Raw genomic sequence first — 20,812 nt, 5'->3', positions numbered from 1 at the left:
TTAGAGCAAGCCTAGGATATTGTATAATAATAATTACTTCTCATAGATTATATAAGAAAATCTCACTTGATTGAAAATAGTAGATTTTAGTTTTCTGCATATCTGCTTGGTTATACTGTTCAATGACAGAGCCAATATAATATTTTTGCAGGTAAAAAATGACATAACAAAATCGCCAGTGTTATTGCCAAAGTCAATATAATATCTTTGCAGGTAAAAAATGACATAACAAAATCGCCAGTGTTATTGCCAAAGTTCAAATAATATCTTTGCAGGTAAAAAATGACATTACAAAATCGCCAGTGTTATTGCCAAAGTCAATATAATATCTTTGCAGGTAAAAAATGACATTACAAAATAGCCAGTGTTATTGCCAAAGTCAATATAATATCTGTGCAGGTAAAAAATGACATAACAAAATCGCCAGTGTTATTGCCAAAGTCAATATAATATCTTTGCAGGTAAAAAATGACATAACAAAATCGCCAGTGTTATTGCCATGTTACTCCAATCACATGACAAGATTACAGTGTAACAACTGGGTATCTCAGGCTCCGTTTCCAGGACGATATCACAGTGTACAGTCAGAGCAATCACAGTTCTCGTTGTCATCTGTCAGTCAAAATGTTCAACTGGGACAGTCACAGATACGGTTACCACATTTTGTTAAGGTAGGTGTTTTATTTTCAAAGGTTTAATGGTATTGCTGTGGACCAGTCAGATTAAGATTAAGAAAAGAGCTGCTGCAGTGGTCTTGTCAAGGAACATGCACTGACTTCAAATTAAGGAGGTCATGAGTTTGACCGACACACACAAATGAACACGCACAAAGATTAATACCTCTTAAGATTGAAATAACCCGTATGTGCATTGTTGAAATTTCATATCAGATTTAAGATACTGTCCAAATAGAATAAATGTTTCGAGTTTATATAATATTTCATGAATTTCATCAACAGTTTTAATCTCTGATGTTTGAAATGTGAATCACAATACCCCTGTTCCCTACCCTCTCTACCAGTTTTATAAAACACCAAAATATTATTTTCTTCTTCACAAAAAATAAAAAACTAAAAAGAAAAACAAAAACAAAAAACTCATCCTACGTACTTCTGGGAGAAAAAAATTTACTTTTAAGGTATATACTGTGAAATCTGTCAAACTAATAATGAACTTCTCCAAGCATCAAAGAAGGATAAGTTTGTTACACATATTCGGCATATTGAACTGTTGATTTTCTTAAATAGACTTTCTGGCTACAAAAAATTTAGAACTGTCCATTATTAAGTTTAGTGATATCAGGATGAAAATTTTTAAGTAAGTGAGCCTTGTATGATGGTAGAGATATGCAGACTGGTTTTGTCGTATAGTTTTGCTTTACACTGGTGACGGTGGCTAATCATTTTTATGCCCTCACTATTTGGGGTGGGGGTGGTGGAGCCATTTAGATTTGCCCTTGTTTGTTCCAGCAGAGAGAATGTCAATGGTATACATGTATTTGATAATTTTTTGTCATCTCTCCTTTTCAGATTAAGCAAGGTTTCAGTACTCGTATAATGAAGGAGAAAGATTTACAGTTCACACCAGAGACGAATGAGTTCAGTGATTCCTGGGACAATATAGAGCAGCCTTTATTGGGTATGTTTTCTCACAAAGTTTCCTGTAATCCTGATAGAAAATCAGGTTATTAGATTGGCAAATGTCGGTCAGTGGGCAAAATGAACAAATTTCTTCTGTTTAACAGGCATTTCTAATTGAAAGTGTGTATCGAAAACCAGCCATTTTAACTATATAAGATTATCTAATAAAAAATGTGGCCATTTTGGAAGCCATCTTGAATATCTTTTCTTTTACTGTACATCAAACACATTAGTTTTATGTTATCATAAAATTTAAAACTTATACAAACATTTTTTATTTGTCATAATCTTTGCAATAATCACTTGACCTATTTGTTCAATTTAGTCGCATAGTGAGAAAATGCACAGTGTGCCTGGGGGAACAAGGGCCCTTTAGGAGCAGCTCTTGGTCAAGCACCGGATTGCTTCATATTTCCTTCACAGTTAGTGTACAGTTCTATACAATGACATATTACTCTACATATATACAGGCATGTAGGTTAATAAAGTATTATTTATCACTATAGATACAGTAGATGGCTCTGGAATGGATAATGCTAGTCGAACAACAGCTACAGTAAAATTAAGAGGTTCTATTGATGTCCTTCTTACACCATTACTTCTAGAATCATTCCAAAGGTAGGCAACCTTTACTCTTAAAACATTGAGTCTCAGAATTCATATTTAATTTAAATTAATTTTTAATAAAAAAGTATGTATTAACTTTGTACATAGTATCTTGTTTGTTGTTCAGGTTCACAGTTATGTAAATACAAAGAATATAAGCCAGAAAAACAAAAGAAAAATGTGGCATCTGAGTGACATGGGATTTACACAGTCTGTTTAGTTCATCTTGTAGCCTGAAGGAATTGAAAGTAATAAGCCTTTGTTATAAATATACGGCCAAGCCAGCCTGCATAACTGTACAGTCTGACCTGGCATTATGCTGTTGGTAGCTTGGTTTTTGCAAAATTCCCTAGCACTGAGAATGGATTATTGCAGATTCTAGATAGGGCAATACTGGTATAGAAAGTCAGCAGGCTTAGGGACAAAACACAACCAAATCGAACTGTGATTCACATTTGAAATATTTCAGACTATGTGAAGCAGTTACACCTACACTCACCAACTTACATCCCTCGTCAATACTCGACGGTCTACACTCTAGATGTCTGGACCGATTGAAAAGTCAGAATCGATTGAAGAAGGTGGAGACTTGTGCCGATGCAGAGACACCAGATTGCGATTTATCTCCAACTCAGAGACAGTTTAGTTCCGAAAGCCGGAACAGAGGGCCGGAGATGAAGACATCAAGTTATCAAGCTTTAATCAACGTACCTAGGGTAAGTATATGTCACTATGCAATCTCTTAAAGATTGCTTTTGTTCAAATAATTCTAAATAAAATGATATTAAAATCAATATTAAATAGTTTTCAGAATATTTGTACACTTTTCTCCAGGAAATATCTTGATTTATAAACATTTAATCTTGTCCACGCATTTTGTTCCTGTAAAAATAAACTGTTTATTTTCAATATTGTTTGTAAGAGTTTTCTGGTCAGTACTAGTAGTTGACAAGCTGTCTTTTAAATGGTTTTTATCACAGGTGGTATTGCTGGTTTTGCTACAAAAGTAAACTTATTAACTTGTTAATAAAAAAAAGTATAAATTACTTTCAGATTAACATCTGCACTCTGCAAGCTGGTATGGTGGAAGAATTGATCTCATTCTCTGCATTGGATAACATTCATGAAATTACATGTGTCTCTCTAATGGGCGTGTCCATCGAAGATGTACGATGTCAGTTGCTTTCTAATAGTCACTCGTGTAAAACATCAAATAGCGTGCTTCCTAACCTGTTAAATTCTTCACCGGCTTCCAATAGAGGAAAGTTAGATATGACAGAAACTGAGAAGGAAGACCTACCGGAGGTGCTCCGAGAGGAAGACGTTGGAACTGTTGATATCAAGGCGATACATTTTCAATTACGAAGACTTTTGAAAGACAGTAATTTCTCAGATGGAATTGTGTTAACAGCAATACCTGAACAAAAATCTAAAGTAATGTTTACGTTTGAAAACGATGCTACTAAATTGTTTTCGCCTGTATCGGCTAGAAGTGGAAGTCGTGTGAAGAGAAGTTCTTCTGCTCGTACGGAGAAGGATAAAGATAGCCGACGACCATCACTGGCCAGACATGTTAGTCATGATCCCCCAAGAAATGCAGACGACAAAGTCATGGAAACCAATGATAATCCATTTGATGCTGCCCCAAAGCCAAAGCTTCTACGCCAGAGGAGTATAAATAAAGAAGCACCGGAAGAGGTTCCATACAAGAAATCAAGGGATAAAGTTCATCACAAGCATAGTATTGGTTATATTATGTTTGAATGCGGTTTAGAGGATATCCTTATTACTGCTGTTAGGAGACTGGGTTACAAAGATAAAAATGCTCCAGATATTGTGTACCAGTCTGATGATTTAGAAGAGTCTGTAAATGAAACTCAAATGAAAACAAAAAGCGAGGTTGAAGGTTCAAGTTCCAGTAGAGAAAGTAAAAGCAAAGGTCAAGGAGATAAAGCAAGTGGATCGTCCACAAAAGGTCAAGGTCATTCAACTCAAGGTCAGAAACAAGCAGGTCAAACTTCTAGTCCAGTGAGTCAATCAAAGACTTCCACCCTGTCAAATAAGGGAACTATACAAGTCGGACTAGACCCATTGGGAGTAGGTAATGTCAAAATGTACACAAGTTCAAACTCGGTCCATTCCTGGGACTCGAGAATCTCCATTCCATCGGACAGTGGAGATCTTGCAGACACGTCTATGTTAGAAGGGGATGCATCTAGTGGTGTTCTACATCTCAAAACAATCTGGTTTAATTTTGCGGCTCCTCCACCTTTGCCTATTAAGAGGAAAGCAGACTTTACAAAGTAAGTTTATATATTCTGCCACTTATATTCTGGTCATGGAGGACTGGCTAAAATCTGTCCTGTGATAAAGCTATCCAGCAAGCTTGCGTGAGGTTGTTGCTTCTACTCACTTTTGAAATAATGCACGGATGGACAACTTAGATCTTCAACTATAGTTAACCCTTAACCTCCTGAATTTCTTAAAAGGTTTTGTATGGCGTCCGCTTCTGAAACTGTCCATTATCAATTTAAAGTAAATCACTGTGGCAATTTGAAGTTAGTCTGCCAACATTATAGAGCCTGGAAGTGGTCAGACTGCATGTATGTGCAGGCTGGCCTGGCACTGTACTGGCGGCATTGGTTTCAGCAGGTTAAGGGTTAAGCTGAAAAGATGTCATTTTACCATTTACAATGTCAGCTTAACAGGCTCCATATTAGTCTGGTAGTATCTAGTCAAAATTTGTTGATAAAAATAGTGAGTACTATGTTAAAAAAAAAAAACATTTTGTTATCTAGATTGTTTTTTTCTATTGAATAATAGTTCAAAGTTTGATTTTTATTTACTTCATTGTTTTCTCATTTCTAAGCATTCACTTTTAGAAATTTGCTTTTCAACTTTGCAATGCCATTTTTCATGATGAGGGATCAAAATAATTGACCATGTTCTTCTGACAGTCTGTGTTTATTGGCAAAGTGCTTAAAGTGACTGCCTGATGGCAAGCGAAAGTATGTTAGAGGCACAACCATGTTTTCACATATGATACCAGTACTGGCTAGTCCCAGGAATTTCTTGTTCTATGGTTCAAATAAGCTCTAGATTTGAATCAAGTGAGCAAAATTAAATCTGTTTACATCAATACATAATTTTAATAATTTTTAAATAAATCTTAAAGAAATTGTTATCGCAATAATATAAAAAGTAAAGATTTACTTTTGAATAATTTTTGTTAACTAATTTTGCTGTATAATTGAAATTTAAGGTATGACTGGAATCTGTTGAGTACAGCAACACCTGCTATAAATGCATGGCTGAGTCCCTTTGACAGGTTAATGACTGCGGCACGAACGTTAGCGCAGGAGCTCACGCACAGGACTAACTCTGTGATGGCCTGTATCATGACTGAGGGACTGGAAATCCAGAGCATCCACATGCCATATAAGGTGAGGTGAAAGGTCATCAGTCCATAACCTGCTGATTTGCTTTAATGGATTTGTCCTGTTTCGAAATTTGGAACAATCCATTTGAAAATTAAGGAATTTTAATATCAAAATTAAGAATCGAGCTTCAGGCTTTAAAGACCTTTAGAATGTACATATGTACAAGCTTGCCTGTCTCTTTTCTTATGACAAGGGCTAATCACTTTTGGTTCCAGCAGATGACTTATTAATCCATAACTTGTGTCTATGAATCGATGATTTTTAAGAAATGATTGTGTCACTGATAACAAATAATATGTACTTCCTTTTCACTACTATGGCGTAGGAGTTGTTGATTTAATTGTGTAGATGATATCTGAAAAGCTTTAAGCTTAAATAAATAGAGGTCATCAATAAAACTCAAATGTTTGTTTTGTGACTTTAACACGGTTGCTGTTTTCAGCAGAGACCCTATCACTTTAAAAAAACAACTCCTTAATTGAACTGAGGACTATTTCAATGTAAATAACACATGCATGTTTTTTTTTTTTTTTTTTTCTAAAAATACTAGAAATAATATAAAATGAGCAAATTTTATTTTCAATTATTATGGAACATCTCATTGTAAATAAATTTTGTTTAAAAAATGATTTTTTGAAACTTGAATGGCCCATCACTTAGGTATTTGGTATGTACCATTACCAAGCGGTGCACTACAAATGTTAAATACCGGTACATCATGCCACTAGAGTTAAAAATTTTGAAAAAAAAATAAATGTTTCAACTTTTCAATTGCTCAAGCCCACTTATAAAGCATGAAAAAGTTTGATAGCTGTATGTATGTTTCAGTAATCATAATTTCTGTTTCTATTTCAGAGTAAATATTTAAGAATTACGAATTTTTCAAGAACTTTACAAGAAGATGCCTCTTGTCAGTTGTTAACAGTCCTGCGACGTTATATTCACAAGGAGGGCACGTTCCTCGTAGAACAAGCTGTAAGCTCGGAAACTATTCCACAACTTATAACAATCCAGAAAGGTATCTTAGCTCTAACTAGGCAGTGGAAAAACGTACTTTACATGCCTCAAATCTCCCAGATGAATTTTAAGTCAAGAAAGCACCGGCCTTACACTGTGTCTTTTGCAGTACCATCGTCGGAAAATGAATATGAAGAAGAAGGGAATGCATACGATGATGATGGAAATGTTTCAGTGCATCTCGAAGACGAAAAGTCGTCCCTGATTGACGAGGATGTCATTGGGAAGAAGACTGGTTCCAATTCCAATTTAAGGAGCAAACATATTAGGTCTGTTTCCCAGTCAAGTTTAAGAGCCAGTCCACAGAGGTATGGAGATGCCTCCAAGGAACCAGCTTCTAATTTAAACATTTCCAGAACATCCTCCTGGTCCGGCGTGCAACATGCAAGGAAAGCCCCTCAGGTGAAAATTTTATTTCAACTCATTGAGCTATATTGTCTGTATACTATTAGTTATAAATATTTTGACAAGTTATATGGCCTTATATAAAAGGTTGTTTGTAAATATAACTTGAGCCGCTTTTTATATGGCCATATAACCTGTCAGGAATATTTATAGCAAATTTCTTTTTGAGAGAAAAAAGTAAGATCACTTCATAAATTGACAGCAGCCGTGAATATAAAACTATAAAAAGGTCATGATTATCTGATGAAATGGGAGGTTACAAAGATTTTAAGCTGATAGCTGCTTAATTTATGAAAAATTTATGGTAAATTCCTTGAATAATAGACTTTTTGTAATGCGTTTTATATAATCATATAGGAATATTGCTGAAACATGAAATAAAAAAATGGGAGTTTATTTGCCATTTTGAATTAAATCCTCTGTAACGAATATCCAAGATCTAACATTTTAACATCTTGTGTTTTCGATGTAATGATTTAGGGACGGAGGCTATTTGAATCACCTCAGCGAGAGACAAACCCGCATATGACAAGTTTGTTACGTAATGACAGTGTGTACAGCTTCCAGTCAGCGAGTGCAGTTAGTGCGGACTATCATGGAGCACCCACTCCTCCTGCAACACCCTACAAGGTTTGTTCCTGCTATGATTCTATACTTACATTTTCTTATTCTGTTTTTATACACCTGAAGACGTATCGTCCAGGCCTATTATAGTACAAATGTATGTTATTGATAGTCCCTCTGTCCATAGACAGTTGGTTGTACCAGGATAATTTTTTAAAGGATTGTGCTTATATATGGCATGTATATCATAATGTTATACACAGGTTAAGTTTGATTTGAAGCTGCAGTCAACTTATTATTACATGAATTTCAATTCTTACTTTAACTTCTTATTAACATACTTTTTCACGCTTATTTATTGACTTAAAATTGCTTGATACAAATACATTGGTAATTTTAAAACAGTATATATCTTTTGGTTTGCAAATCTTAACGTTTCTATTTGAGACTGCATTATGAGACTCCCTGTCATGTCAACTTTTCCTTAAGGTTGATTGGAAGTCACATATAACAGACACAACTGTACATTGTATGTATGTATTTATTTGGAAACCTTCCAGAGAGATTTGTCCAAGAGTCACATGTTGAAATCTAAAGTGGATGATTTGTACCGTTGGATGACTATGCAGCAGAGTGGTGGGTTTACGTCACATACATTGGAGGAGGAGCCAGTCAGCTCAGTTAGGAGACAGGATTCATTTTTAGAAGCATTTGGTAGAGGTCTTGGTGCAGAGGAAAGTCATACTGATGTAAACGCAGAACATTTTACATTAGGTACATCTATAATGCAACTGGCCGATGCACAGAATTTATTTAAACCTTTCCTTCAGAGTATTGGATTACATGTAGAGAATGTTCGCCCAACTGCCATGTTGAAAAATTTTGGCGGGAATTTGTCTTTGCAAGGAAAACTAAACATTTTAAAGATCCAAATAGCAGATTCTGTAAGAACAAAGGGAAAGGGAAAAGGTAAAGGTAAAAAAATAAAAATTAACGACGGAGTTTTAGACTCGTCAGCATTCCTTTGTGAAATGTTTACAATGAAAGTATCTATGAGAGACGTTACTGACTTTGAGAAAAGAGATTCTGAAGATGACGATAGGTTTAAGAAATTTCCATTCAAGTTTGCGATGCATAAATTAGAGGCAAAACCAGCAACGCTTCAAGTCAACCTTTTAGTTAACTGTCAGGCTGTGACACAGTATGTTGATATGCCCTTGCTTAGACTGATACACCAGTTTGTAACGATGGTCGGGAACGTGAATGAAACACGGATAGAGTTAAAGCAAGGACACTCTTCAATTGATTGGATAAGAACTCACAGAAAACAAGATTCTAAAGGTTCGTCCTCCAGTGCCGAGACAGTCCACTCAGAAGCTTCAAGAACAGAACTAAGTAGAGGCAAAACATTAGATCCTAGTCCATCTTCATCAAGGGTAATTATATACTTTTTGAATGAAATATCAAAAATAAAAAAAAATTTATGTATGTCTACTAAACAAGTAAAGTTTTACCTAATAAGCAAGAACTACAAATATGAATTCTATCTAAAAATGATAAGAAAATAACTACATTGTATTATTCTGACCCTTTAGGCATAAATCTGTGTATTAACATGATAAAAAGGAAATGTTTTTAATTTTAAAGGAAATCATTTTAAGAAAAGAGGAATTTTTTATTTTGTATGTTTTTGATTAGGGATGTCAAGTTTATCCGTTTAAACAGTTAAGGTTGTTTTTAAGGTAAAAAACTGGTTAGGAAACTCAATAACTGGTAACTGAGGTTAATATTAGACAATGTGTTGATTTTTAAAATAATTTAATCTAAACATTATCTTAGTTTTTTACTAACAAGATATGACATTCTATTTGTAATTTAGTTCTTTTCTCCGATTGCATGCTATCTGATTATGTACGGTATTGTCCTTACAGAAAATAGTTTCTGTATACTTCTATTGTAATCATTGTTGAGTACAACATTTGAGTTAATGTTGAAAATCTAAGAATTTTATCACTGCTGTCGGTTAAACGTATAACACGGTTATTAGGTCACAGTTTATAAGTTCATCATTTTTGCTACCTGTGACACACCTATTTTTGATCATGTATCAATGTATTTATGAATTATTTTCTTAATTTATCTTTAGACAAATTTAGCATCGGAAACCAGACAGTCTGACACTCTAAAGTCACACAGGAGTAAGCCATCACTATCTTCATTTAAGTTTCCTTTTGATACAATAAGACCAGAGAGACTTAGCTTTCCTAGTTCACTGAAGAAGACAAATGTTAAATTTTCAAAGGACAAGAAAGGTCATAAGTTAGAGACGAAGTCGCCCGGAACACATTCTGATATCGTTACACCTCCTCAGTCGTTGAATTTGAGCGATTCTGTTCACGTTGATTTAGGCGATACGTCTTCGCCAGCGGTAATGGAGAAGACAATAGTGGACGAGATTAAAGAGGAGACGCCACACTGTTGGAGAACATTATATCATCTGTTACAATTGTACTCCACGATGCCAGAAACTAAAAAAGTTGATAGGAAAGCTACGGGACAGCCGTTACCTGTGATTGAAGAAGAGCAGTCGGACAAGGCAAACATGAGTACACCTTCGGGAAGCGTGAAAACAAGGATTGATCTAGCTGCTGAGGAAGAAGCTGGTCTAGGTATGGTAGCAAAATAAATTTTGTGAAAAAGAAATTTAAATGTAATTATGGCAGAGTGAGGTTGCCTGCAATTAAAATTCAGTATTAAAGTGGCAGTGTAAGGAGGGATCTTATTTCAGCTTAATTCTTTTTTTTTTGTTTATCAGCAATCTTCATTATTGATATTATACAATGATCATTGACATAGGGGGATTTTGTCTTTTACATACATTGCTCATTGATATAGGGAAAATTTTGTCTTTTACTTTATCATTATACTGCTCACTGACATATGGGGATTCAGACTTTTACATATACTTCTAATTTACATGTAGGTAATTTTGTCTTTTACATAAACAGCTCATTGACATAGTGGGATTTTGTCTTTCCATCCACAACATAGGTGGATTTTGTCTTTTACATCCACAGCTCATTGACATAGGTTTTTTTTGTCTTTTACATATACTTCTCTTTGACATAGGGGGTCTTTGTTTTTACATACACAGCTCATTGACTTAATGGAAATCTTTCTAAAGTTTGATTCTTGACAAATAAATTGATACTGAGTTTGTTTTCATTCAAGGAACAGGAACAAGTAGTAGTGGAGAATATGAGAATACACCATTAGCCAGGTCTACATTTAGTAGAACAAGGTTCAAACAAAGTAAGTTTATATATCATACATTCATATTAAATGTTAACTATATAATTATGCTTGTTGTAAAGATTATTTGAGCCGTGTAATGACAAAACCAACATAGTGTGTTTGCGTCCAGCATGGATCCAGACCAGCCTGCGCATCTGCGCAGTCTGATCAGGATCCATGCTGTTCGCTATCAGTTTCTCTACTTGCTATAGGGTTTGTAAGCAAACATTATGGATCCTATCAGACTGCACGGATGCGCAGGCTGGTCTGGATCCATGCTGGTCGCAAATCCACTATGTTGGTTTTGTCGTGACACGGCTCATTTAACAATTATGAAGGGGAAGTTTGTTGTCATTCGTATAACCCTTGGCTACCTTGTAGGGTTATATTTATCTTAGTCAAGCTATATGCCCTGTTATAATAATGTAAATATATTTCTAAAATTCTGATCGACTTTAAGTTTAAACAGTTTGTATATGATGCTGTATATACAGTGAAAACCTTAAACGTGTACAAATAACAATGTATATGTACATCTTAGATGTTAAACTATGTATGTGCATACAGTTTTTTATTCCATTTTGTTCTTTATGGCATTTTTGTGTCGCCTCTACGGAGTAGTGGCGACATATAGGGATCACTTCTCCGTCGTCTGTCTGTCCGTCTGTCTGTCTGTCTGTCCGTCTGTCCGTCCGTCCGTCACAAAACTTGTCTGGACTACTCCTCATAAACTACTGGTGCAATTTCATCCAAACTTTACAGGAATGATCAGTACCAAGTCTAGTTGTGCATATTGTCAGCATTTTCCGGTTCAATGATTTTTGTCAGAGTTATGGCCCCTTAATAATTTTTAATTTTAAAGTTTGTCCGGACTACTTCTCTTATACCACTAATGCAATTTCAATGAAACTTTACAGGATTGATCTGTAGCTCAAGTCCTTGCGCATATTGCAAGGGTTTTCCGGTTTAATGATTTTTGGCCGAGTTATGGCCCTTTGATAAAAAAGTTTCTTTTTCTGTGTGTTGCCAGATACACAAAAGCTTGTCCGGACTACTCCTCATAAACTACAGGTGCAATTTCATCCAAAGTTTACAGGAATGATCAGTACCAAGTCTAGTTGTGCATATTGTCAGCATTTTCCGGTTCAATGATTTTTGTTTGAGTTATGGCCCTTTAATAATTTTTATTTTTAAAGTTTGTCCGGACTACTTCTCTTATACCACTAATGCAATTTCAATGAAACTTTACAGGATTGATCTGTTGCTCAAGTCCTTGCGCATATTGCACGGGTTTTTCGGTTGAATGATTTTTGGCTGAGTTATGGCCCTTTGATAAAAAGGTTTTTTTTCTGTGTGTTGCAAGATACGCAAAAGCTTGTCCGGACTACTCCTCATAAACTACTGGTGCAATTTTATCCAAACTTTACAGGAATGATCAGTACCAAGTCTAGTTGTGCACTGTCCGTCTGTCACAAAATTTGTCCCAACATGAAATTGGCCATCATGAGGCGACACATGTGATTACTGATCGCTCTTGTTCTTGATACAAATGTCATAACTTTAAAATATAAGTTGAAAGTTACACCGCTATGATGACTATTCTTAAATTACTTTTGATTTGGCAGCATTCCAATAGCCGTTGCACCACTGCTGACATCTTATTTACGTGCATTGGCAACATATTCAGAGGCACGTCTCCAGATTCATGTTAATTTTCATAACAATTTTGGAAATGTATTTAAAAGTAAAATACTGTGAGGTGAACAAAAAAAGTAATTTACATATTGCAGTTGACACTAACAATTCAAGAATAATAACAAAAACTCTTCTGCATATGCAAAAATAGCCTTAACTGCATTAGTAACACAGTAGAAATATATAAATTCTACAAAATCAGTCTGAAATTGAATATAACATAAAAAATATAACTTAGATCTTGAATGTTTTACCTTTCTTAAATTTAAGTACATTTGTCTCAATATTGATTTTCTTGAAATATTTTGGCTCATCTGGAGGCATGCAGCTTTACCAGTTACTAAGTATATGTTCAAACTTCAGTAACAAATTATTCCATTTGTACACCATTTCCTATGTTAACTGTGCACACCCTGTCCTATTTTAACTGTTGTATATTGTGGATAGTAAACTTGCTTTTCCCCATGTTAACAATTATATTTTACAGGTATATACATCGGGGATAGTATACCACTGGTAGTGTTTGGTATAGCTAAGGTAGAGAAGGTGAAAATCCTGGCAGTACTGAGTGGTTTAAAACTGGAAGCTGAAATGAGGAATGTACACGGTACAGGCACGATTAAAGAAAAAGTAAAGGGTTTCCTCCAGAGGAAATCTTCCGAGTCATCTTTTACTGTACATGTTGGCCATACCATGCTTGTACTACTGGAGGGTCCAAGCTTACAGTAAGTTGAGAAGATGTTTTGTAGTCATTGTTTTGTAGCTGAAGGTCATTCCAACACTGTAAAAGTGTTATGGCAATCATTAAGCTTTCTTTTAGTTCATGTCAACACTGATGTTGTCTTTTGTAAAATTTCCAGCTTCTTTGCTTGAAAAAGATCTCAACTGCCCTTCTTTGCTTTATTTCAGGCTTAATCTTACACCTGTTTAAAACTGCCCATGTTGGTATGAAGCTTGTTAGCTTCTTAACATGAGTTTCGAAAGTATAAAGAAGATGGGCAAGTTGCAAATTGCTTTACAGTCTATTTATAAATGTAAAATAAACATCTTTTGAGTATACACGGAGATTTTCTACACAAACTGCCAGTTTTGTATTGTTTTTATAGTAAAGACCACATTACCTTACCCAGTACAAGGGAATGGGGAATGTAGCTCCCTAAAAATAGTTTGTGCATTCTCATTCTCTTATTTAAATTAGACACATTCAGTGAGAGTTTTCTAGATTTCAATAAATTTCTTCAATAAAAGTATTTTGCCCAAAGATGAGCATATTTTTCATTTTAATACCATATTTTAATGAAAATGAATGTACATTATGCATTTGTTTTGTCATTCTTATAAGTGATGGAATTCATTTTCAATGTGCGCATTTTAAAATGTACATTTTCATATTTTTAAGGTGCTCTTTCATATTTTCAGAACTGTGGTGACAGTGAATGTTGGCAGATCACAAGCATTGCATACCACTGTAAAAAGGAGGGGCAAGGGCCATAACTCTGCCCTTGTTTCTATAGGAGAAATAGAAGTAGACATCCCTCAGCATCCAGTGGTTCTGCATGGCATGTTGACAAGGGGAACAACTCAATTGTCAAGTACTTTACAGGAATTCAGAAGACCAATATCAAGAGCAAGGTATGAATATATTTTATTTTGAGTGCATAATTGAGGGATGTATTATTCTTTAAAGGTATTTTTAACTTTTGAGTGCATTAACGATAAGTATATGTATAATTTTTTTGCATTTTTATATGGCTATGATATTTTTGAGTGCTTTTAATGAATATTTAAAGGGATTCCACTGAGGTTTTTTGACATAACGGTACTGGAAATAATTTTTTGAGATTATTACCCCATTTGATGTAGATCTATACTTATAACTGATGTGCAAAAGTCCAGATAAAAGCTCCGTTTTTCCAGAATAATTATTATAATAGTTAAAAATGACCCAAATTGAAAAGCTCGGACTGAGAATAGCACAAACATATGCTTTTCAATGTACGTATTTCTTATATATTTCTTAATTATATTTTATTTATATTTCTGTTTTAAGTGCTCATGTTTATCTATGTGAAAAATCAAAATTCTAAGTTTTTAGGCTTAATTACCTCAGTTGAGTTCCTTTAATATTTGAGTGCAGTATGGTTATCATATGACTATGAATTTCTACAGTTCATAGGAAAGTGATATTAACCTGGGAATATTGATCAAAACAAACTTTGTTATAACATCTAAAAGAATAGTACCAAATTTAACCGTCCATTATTATAAGCCAGACCTTCATGACTTTATGGTTTATAGAGTACTAGCTGACCAATCAAAAACAATGATACTTAACACAGATTCAGACAGCATATTTTTCTGTCAAAAAAATTCAGGAGAAAATTAAGGTTTTTAACAGGGTTTTTTTTGTGTTATCTTATGAACATTTGCTTGGTTTATAATGGAATCAAATGTCAAAAATTAAAGAAACAACTTCTGCCATTTCCGTCGGCTTATTTACTGGTTTCCTAGCAGTTTCCGTCCCCTAGCAGTTTTCCGGCCGTTTATCATTTTCGTCCAGTACAGTCTATTTTTACCAGTAAGGCATCCGCATTACTTCATCAATTAGAGAGACATTTGTTTTCTATGCTAAACAGCATTTAAAGTAGTACAACGATTTATATGTTTTGAAGTTTTGCCTGTTATTTAAAGTTACATAAGAGAACTTGCGACTTTCAAAAATAAGCAACACCTTGGGAATTCTAGTTTGAATATCCATTTGCAATAACTAAGACCCCATTTTAGTAAGTCAATATTTCGGAAAATATTTTTGCAGACGACACGGAAAAGGTTGGGAAGTTCTGTTTGTCTGATAAAACCATCTTAACATTGCTTTATGGTACTGAATTATATTCAAAATAAAAAAGGTCCGGAAAACTGCTATGAATTTTTGAATAAAGGTGAAAAAAGGTGTTACATTTCAGGCCTATATTCAAATTAAAAAGTTAAATGGAAGGTTAACATTAAACACATGGCAATGCTAGACAGGTACCTAACTTTGTCTTGTCAAAGTTTTGTACCCCTCCCTAGACTGATTTTTATTTTATTTGTTAAAAAGTGCGATTTGTGGCTGGAAACTGCTAGGAAACCAGTAGGGCTTGTTTTTGAGAAAAAGAAAATCGGACAACTTCAAAAATTTTCCACTTGAAATTTTTTTATTTTGTCATATAATAAAATAGTTATTGTATGGAGATTTTGATCAAATATCAAAGTATATGGACCATGCTTATGTGATATTCACCAAGGCCACAGATTTGCCATGTCCATAGATTTGGGTCTACAGCTCGTCCTTTTACAATAATTGTATGATACGATTTTAATGCAATATTGATATAGATAACTTGATTTGGCCAATGATATGCTGAAAAATTATGCACTGTCTCACTGAGTTTCATGGAAGTTTTTATCTGTCCATCTAGTTGAGAATTTTTGTATTGAAATCTTTATAGTAACCATGCACTCAAATATTATATATCTGTGAAATTTCTTTAAAAAACAATTCTTTGACTGACATCACTTTACAAATGATTATGATTGGTAGCAATGCAGGCAATCTTGTTTATAGTAATTTATTGTTACATGTAGTTATAATTATTGAAATCTGGTTTACAGAATATTTTCTTGTCTTTCAGAACTGCTGAGATGGATTATGGCACCATAGACTCCAAAGGTTCAGGAGCTGAAACATCCCGCCCTTCAACTCTGCCACGCCCACAGAGAATTTTCGAAGCGAAAAAGTCAGTGACCTTGCATATTCACCTGAAAGCCATTCTACAGGGAATCACAATAGGTGCATCATTATTACCATCACTCAGAGCTCAACATAAGGTAAGAAGATGTATAAAAAATCTGTCTGTCAATATTTATTTTTATGCCACCGCAGCATCTGTGATGCGGTGGCATATAGCGATTCACCTGTGTGTTTGTGTGTGTGTGTGTGTTATATAGATTATATAGTGAACTTAAAAAATCTTCTTGTGAAAAACTACTAGTCCAATTTCAACCAAACTTGGCAGGATTGTTCCTTGGGTGAAGGGCTTCCAAAGTTGTTCAAAGAATTTCATTCCATGCAGAAATCTGGTTGCCATGGCAACCAAAAGGAATTAAATAAGATAAATTTAAAAAATCTTTTTGTAAAAACCCAAAAAGGCCTAAGAGCTTAGATATTTTGCATAAGGCATTGTCTGGTAGACCTCTAACAAGATGGTTCAAATTATAGCCCCGGGGTCAAAATTGGCCCCGCCCCGGGGGTCATTGATTTTCACTATGTACATATAGTAAAAACTTTAAATATCTTCTTGTAAAAACCCAAAAGGCCTAGAGCTTAGATATTTTGCACAAGGCATCATCTGGTAGACCCTTACCAAGATTGTTCAAATTATAGCCCTTGGGTCAAAATCGGCCCCGCTCCAGGGTCATTGATTTTCGCAATATGTACATATAGTAAAAACTTAAAACACCTTGTAAAGACCCAAAAGGCCTAGAGCTTAGATATTTTGCATAAGGCATTGTCTGGTAGACCTCTACCCAGATTGTTCAAATTATAGCCCTGGGGTCAAAATCGGCCCCGCCCCAGGGGTCATTGGTTTTCCTTATATGTATATAGTAAAAACTTAAAAAAATTCTTCTAGCAATTGACAAATGCTAGAGGTTAGATATTTTGCATGAAACATTGTGTTGTAAACCTCTAGCAAGATTGTTCAAATTATAGCCCTTGGGTCAAAATTGCCCCCGCCATGGGGGTCATTGATTTCAATATATACATATAGTAAAAAAATAAAAGAAATCTTATTGTCTGAAGGTTCAAGGCTTAGAGCTTTAATATTTGTTAAATAATATCATCTAAAGGTACTCTACCAAAAATGTTCAAATTTTGCCTCTTGTGTCAAAATTAGCCCCGCCCCTGGGAGCCATAGGTTTATCTTATATGTATATAGTTAAAACTTAAAAAAATCATCTTCTCTAAATTTAAACAAAGGATAGAGTTAAGATATTTTTGCATGAAACAATTGTGTAGTGAACCTTCTAGCAAGATTGTTTAAATTTTATAGCCCTGGGGTCAAAATTGGTTCTGCCCCAGGGGTCATTTGATTTTCATTATGTACATATAGTGAAAAAAAAAAAAAATTTTTGTCTGAAGGTTCAAAGGCATAGAGCTTTGAATGTTTGATATATAATATCATCTATAGGTCCTCTACCAAAAGTTGTTCAAATGTCAAAAAATTGGCCCTGCTGGGGGCAGTGATTCTCATTATGTACACGTATTAAAACGAAAAAAATAAAAAAATGTTTTCTGAATGGGAGAAAGCTATAGCTTGATATTTGACTTGAAATGTTGTTTGGTGAACCTGTATCAAGATTGTTATTAAACCCTTGGGTCAAAATTATGCCTTGCCCAAGGAGACAGTGACCTACTTTCTTGTCCTTTGATGTACAGCAATGACATTTTGACCATGTGCACAGTTTTAGTTGTAAAATTGAACTTTGACCTTGATTTTGATGATGTGACCTACTTTCTTGTCCTTTGATGTACAGCTATGAAATTTGAACCATGCGGTGGCATGGCATTTTTCTCAAATGCAATCTTGTTTTCTTTCATATAAATGGTTGCAAAATTTTATTCTTTGCAAAACCTTATGGACAGAAATCTTCTTCAATGCAAATCTTTGATGACATTTTCTCATAGTCTTATAAGTTTTATGAATAAGGAATATTATATGAGTTTAGAAAGTCAATACACATGATGTTAAAACTGTGGCTTTACATAGTGTGAAATATGGAAAAAATAGTATGGATGGAATTTTTTTATAAATTTGTGCAGAAAAATAAAATAAAATGGGAAGGTCTCTCAAGGTCAATGAAAACATAGGGTTTATACCAGTAATGGCCTCCTCAAGTATATAAACAGATACAGAACAAAAGAAAACATTTTAAGTTAAGTAATATTGAAATAAAGTAAATATTTGAAAATGGCAGACTTGGTTTTATTGAGTTTGTGAACAAGTCAGTGTCCAGGAAAACTAATGTAATATTTGCCAGCTGCAGGTGTATAAAATTAATGTTGGTAATTTAGTTCTAAACAAAATCAAATATACTAGGAAAAATGATACAAGTGGAACAAACAATCAACACAGGATAAGTTTTTAGGTTTATTTAATGATGATAATGGACGTTTTGACTCTCACAAGGTTTCATCAGGGTTGTACGATATCCATATATAGTATAAAGATTGTACTGGAACTCCTTATACAGTAAACTCCAACTGTATCGATATCGCTTGTAATGATATATCGGTTATATCGATACGTTTGTCTTGGTCCCTGCCAACTTCCATTATAACCTAACGGAAGCATCCTCGCATATATCGATATCGCATGTATCGATATTTCGATATATCGATGTGGATTTTCAACCCCAACGCACATATATACCCTCTTAAAAATGAATAATTTGCTGCACAATTTGTTGTGGAAGAGCGGTCTCAATTTTCGTTGTAAAAAATAAGTTATACATGTACATGTAGCTAAAAACAGTCGAACATGTCAGAAAAAAAATACGAAAAAAGAAAAAATTTTTGGATATTGAAACTAAATATAAATTAATTTCAAAGATTAATCTTGGTAAAACGTAAAAAAACAGGACATTGCAAACGATTTTGGAATTAAAAAAAACACATTAAGTTTCAATCTGGAAAATAAAAGATTCTGTCATCAATGCATACGAGACTAACGTCGTTCAGCCCAGGCCGTAAACGAATGGGTCATGCCAGTAATAGGAGACATTGAAATGGCGCTGTTTGAAGTGGTTTTAAGACTGTACGATCCCAAAAATGTGCCTATTGATGGACCTATGCTTACACGAAAGGCTAATTTCTCTGGCATGTGAGCTGGGCATGGAAAACTTTCAGGCAACAAACGGATTTATTGAAAGATTCAAAAATCGTCATGGCATATCGAGCAAAACATTATCCGGTGAAGGTGCTTCAGTCGATAATTCACAAACTGAAAATTGGATGCAGTCAAAAAACTTCCAAGTTTGATCAAGGACTATGAACCAAAAAATGTCTACAATATCGATGAAACTGGCGTTTTTTATAAAATGACCCCAAATAAAACACTAGAGGTAAAAGGAACAAAATGTTTTGGAGGCAAACAAAGCAAGGACAGAATCACAGTGCTTATCGGCGCAAATATGGACGGTTCTGATAAACTTAAACTTTTGATAATCGGAAAATTCAAAAATCCTAGATGTTTTAAAAATGTTAAAAGTTTGCCGGTAGATTACGAAGCTAATCGTCGTGCTTGGATGAACTCAGAAATATTTATCAGTTGGGTGAAAAAACTTGACAAACGTATGATTCTGTTTTCGGATGTTTACATGAACTTGAGAAATTTTCAGTTGAAATAGGGAAAGCCAAAAAGCAGACAAAATTAACTGATTTTTTCCGACAGTGAATGTCTTTGTACATGAACAAAACTTAAACAAGATTTACCCATGAGTGTAAATAGTTAAAAAAGCAATTTAATTTTGACGTTTTTTTTTCCAGTGTATAAATTTAAGCCAATGTAAGGTTACCAGTACCTGTGTACATATTACTTTCGGTTTATGTCAGTTTTGTGTTTATTTTGATGTGCAACTGATTTTTTATGCATTCAACATTGATATGCATAAAAAGAATAAAGTTTTGTCGTAAGTACATGATTGTCACATGTCTAGTATATAATGCTACTGCTTATACATGTTGAACGATGCAGTGCATCGTCAGTAAGCTACACACCGTACAGAAATTCGGTTGTAACGATATTCGGATATATCGATATAGTTTTGTATGTCCCCTGAATATCGTTATAAGCGGAGTTTACTGTATTTACCGTTATTGTTGTTGTTGTAATTTGTGTTTTCTGATTGTTCATTTTTGTTTTCAGACTGGACCTATAACAATAAGTGGTATCACTCTGAAGAAAGCCAAGTTTACGTTAGACTTACCACACCACACTCTCAGCTTTAAATCCAAGGTTTGTCTCCATGTGTTCTATTCTAGTTTTGTCTGTATTAATCCCTTAACTTGACCTAAATTGAAAATGATAAGATTAGCCTTTGTCACCAGTATAG

At 34.4% G+C, this 20,812-nt stretch overlaps 1 protein-coding gene across 1 annotated transcript in view; it reads left to right on the top strand.

The window, feature by feature from the left end:
• Window positions 1-20,812, top strand: part of LOC132723413 (bridge-like lipid transfer protein family member 1) — a gene marked incomplete at its 3' end in the record, with an annotated part of 110,582 nt that overhangs the window by 21,892 nt on the left and 67,878 nt on the right. Inside the window, 15 exon segments of the mRNA XM_060708128.1 lie at window positions 462-671; window positions 1,530-1,638; window positions 2,147-2,258; window positions 2,716-2,962; window positions 3,300-4,549; window positions 5,509-5,689; window positions 6,542-7,105; window positions 7,589-7,738; window positions 8,233-9,108; window positions 9,819-10,341; window positions 10,904-10,984; window positions 13,149-13,386; window positions 14,081-14,293; window positions 16,333-16,528; window positions 20,626-20,715. Of these exon segments, the coding sequence (XP_060564111.1) occupies window positions 462-671; window positions 1,530-1,638; window positions 2,147-2,258; window positions 2,716-2,962; window positions 3,300-4,549; window positions 5,509-5,689; window positions 6,542-7,105; window positions 7,589-7,738; window positions 8,233-9,108; window positions 9,819-10,341; window positions 10,904-10,984; window positions 13,149-13,386; window positions 14,081-14,293; window positions 16,333-16,528; window positions 20,626-20,715 (5,040 nt within the window).

The sequence above is a fragment of the Ruditapes philippinarum genome, unplaced genomic scaffold (genome assembly GCF_026571515.1).
Source record: "Ruditapes philippinarum isolate M1 unplaced genomic scaffold, ASM2657151v2 ctg7022_1_1_1_1, whole genome shotgun sequence".
Lineage (NCBI taxonomy): Eukaryota > Metazoa > Mollusca > Bivalvia > Venerida > Veneridae > Ruditapes > Ruditapes philippinarum.
The sequence above is the reverse complement of the archived record's forward strand: the minus strand, read 5'-3'. Positions and strand labels throughout refer to the sequence as shown.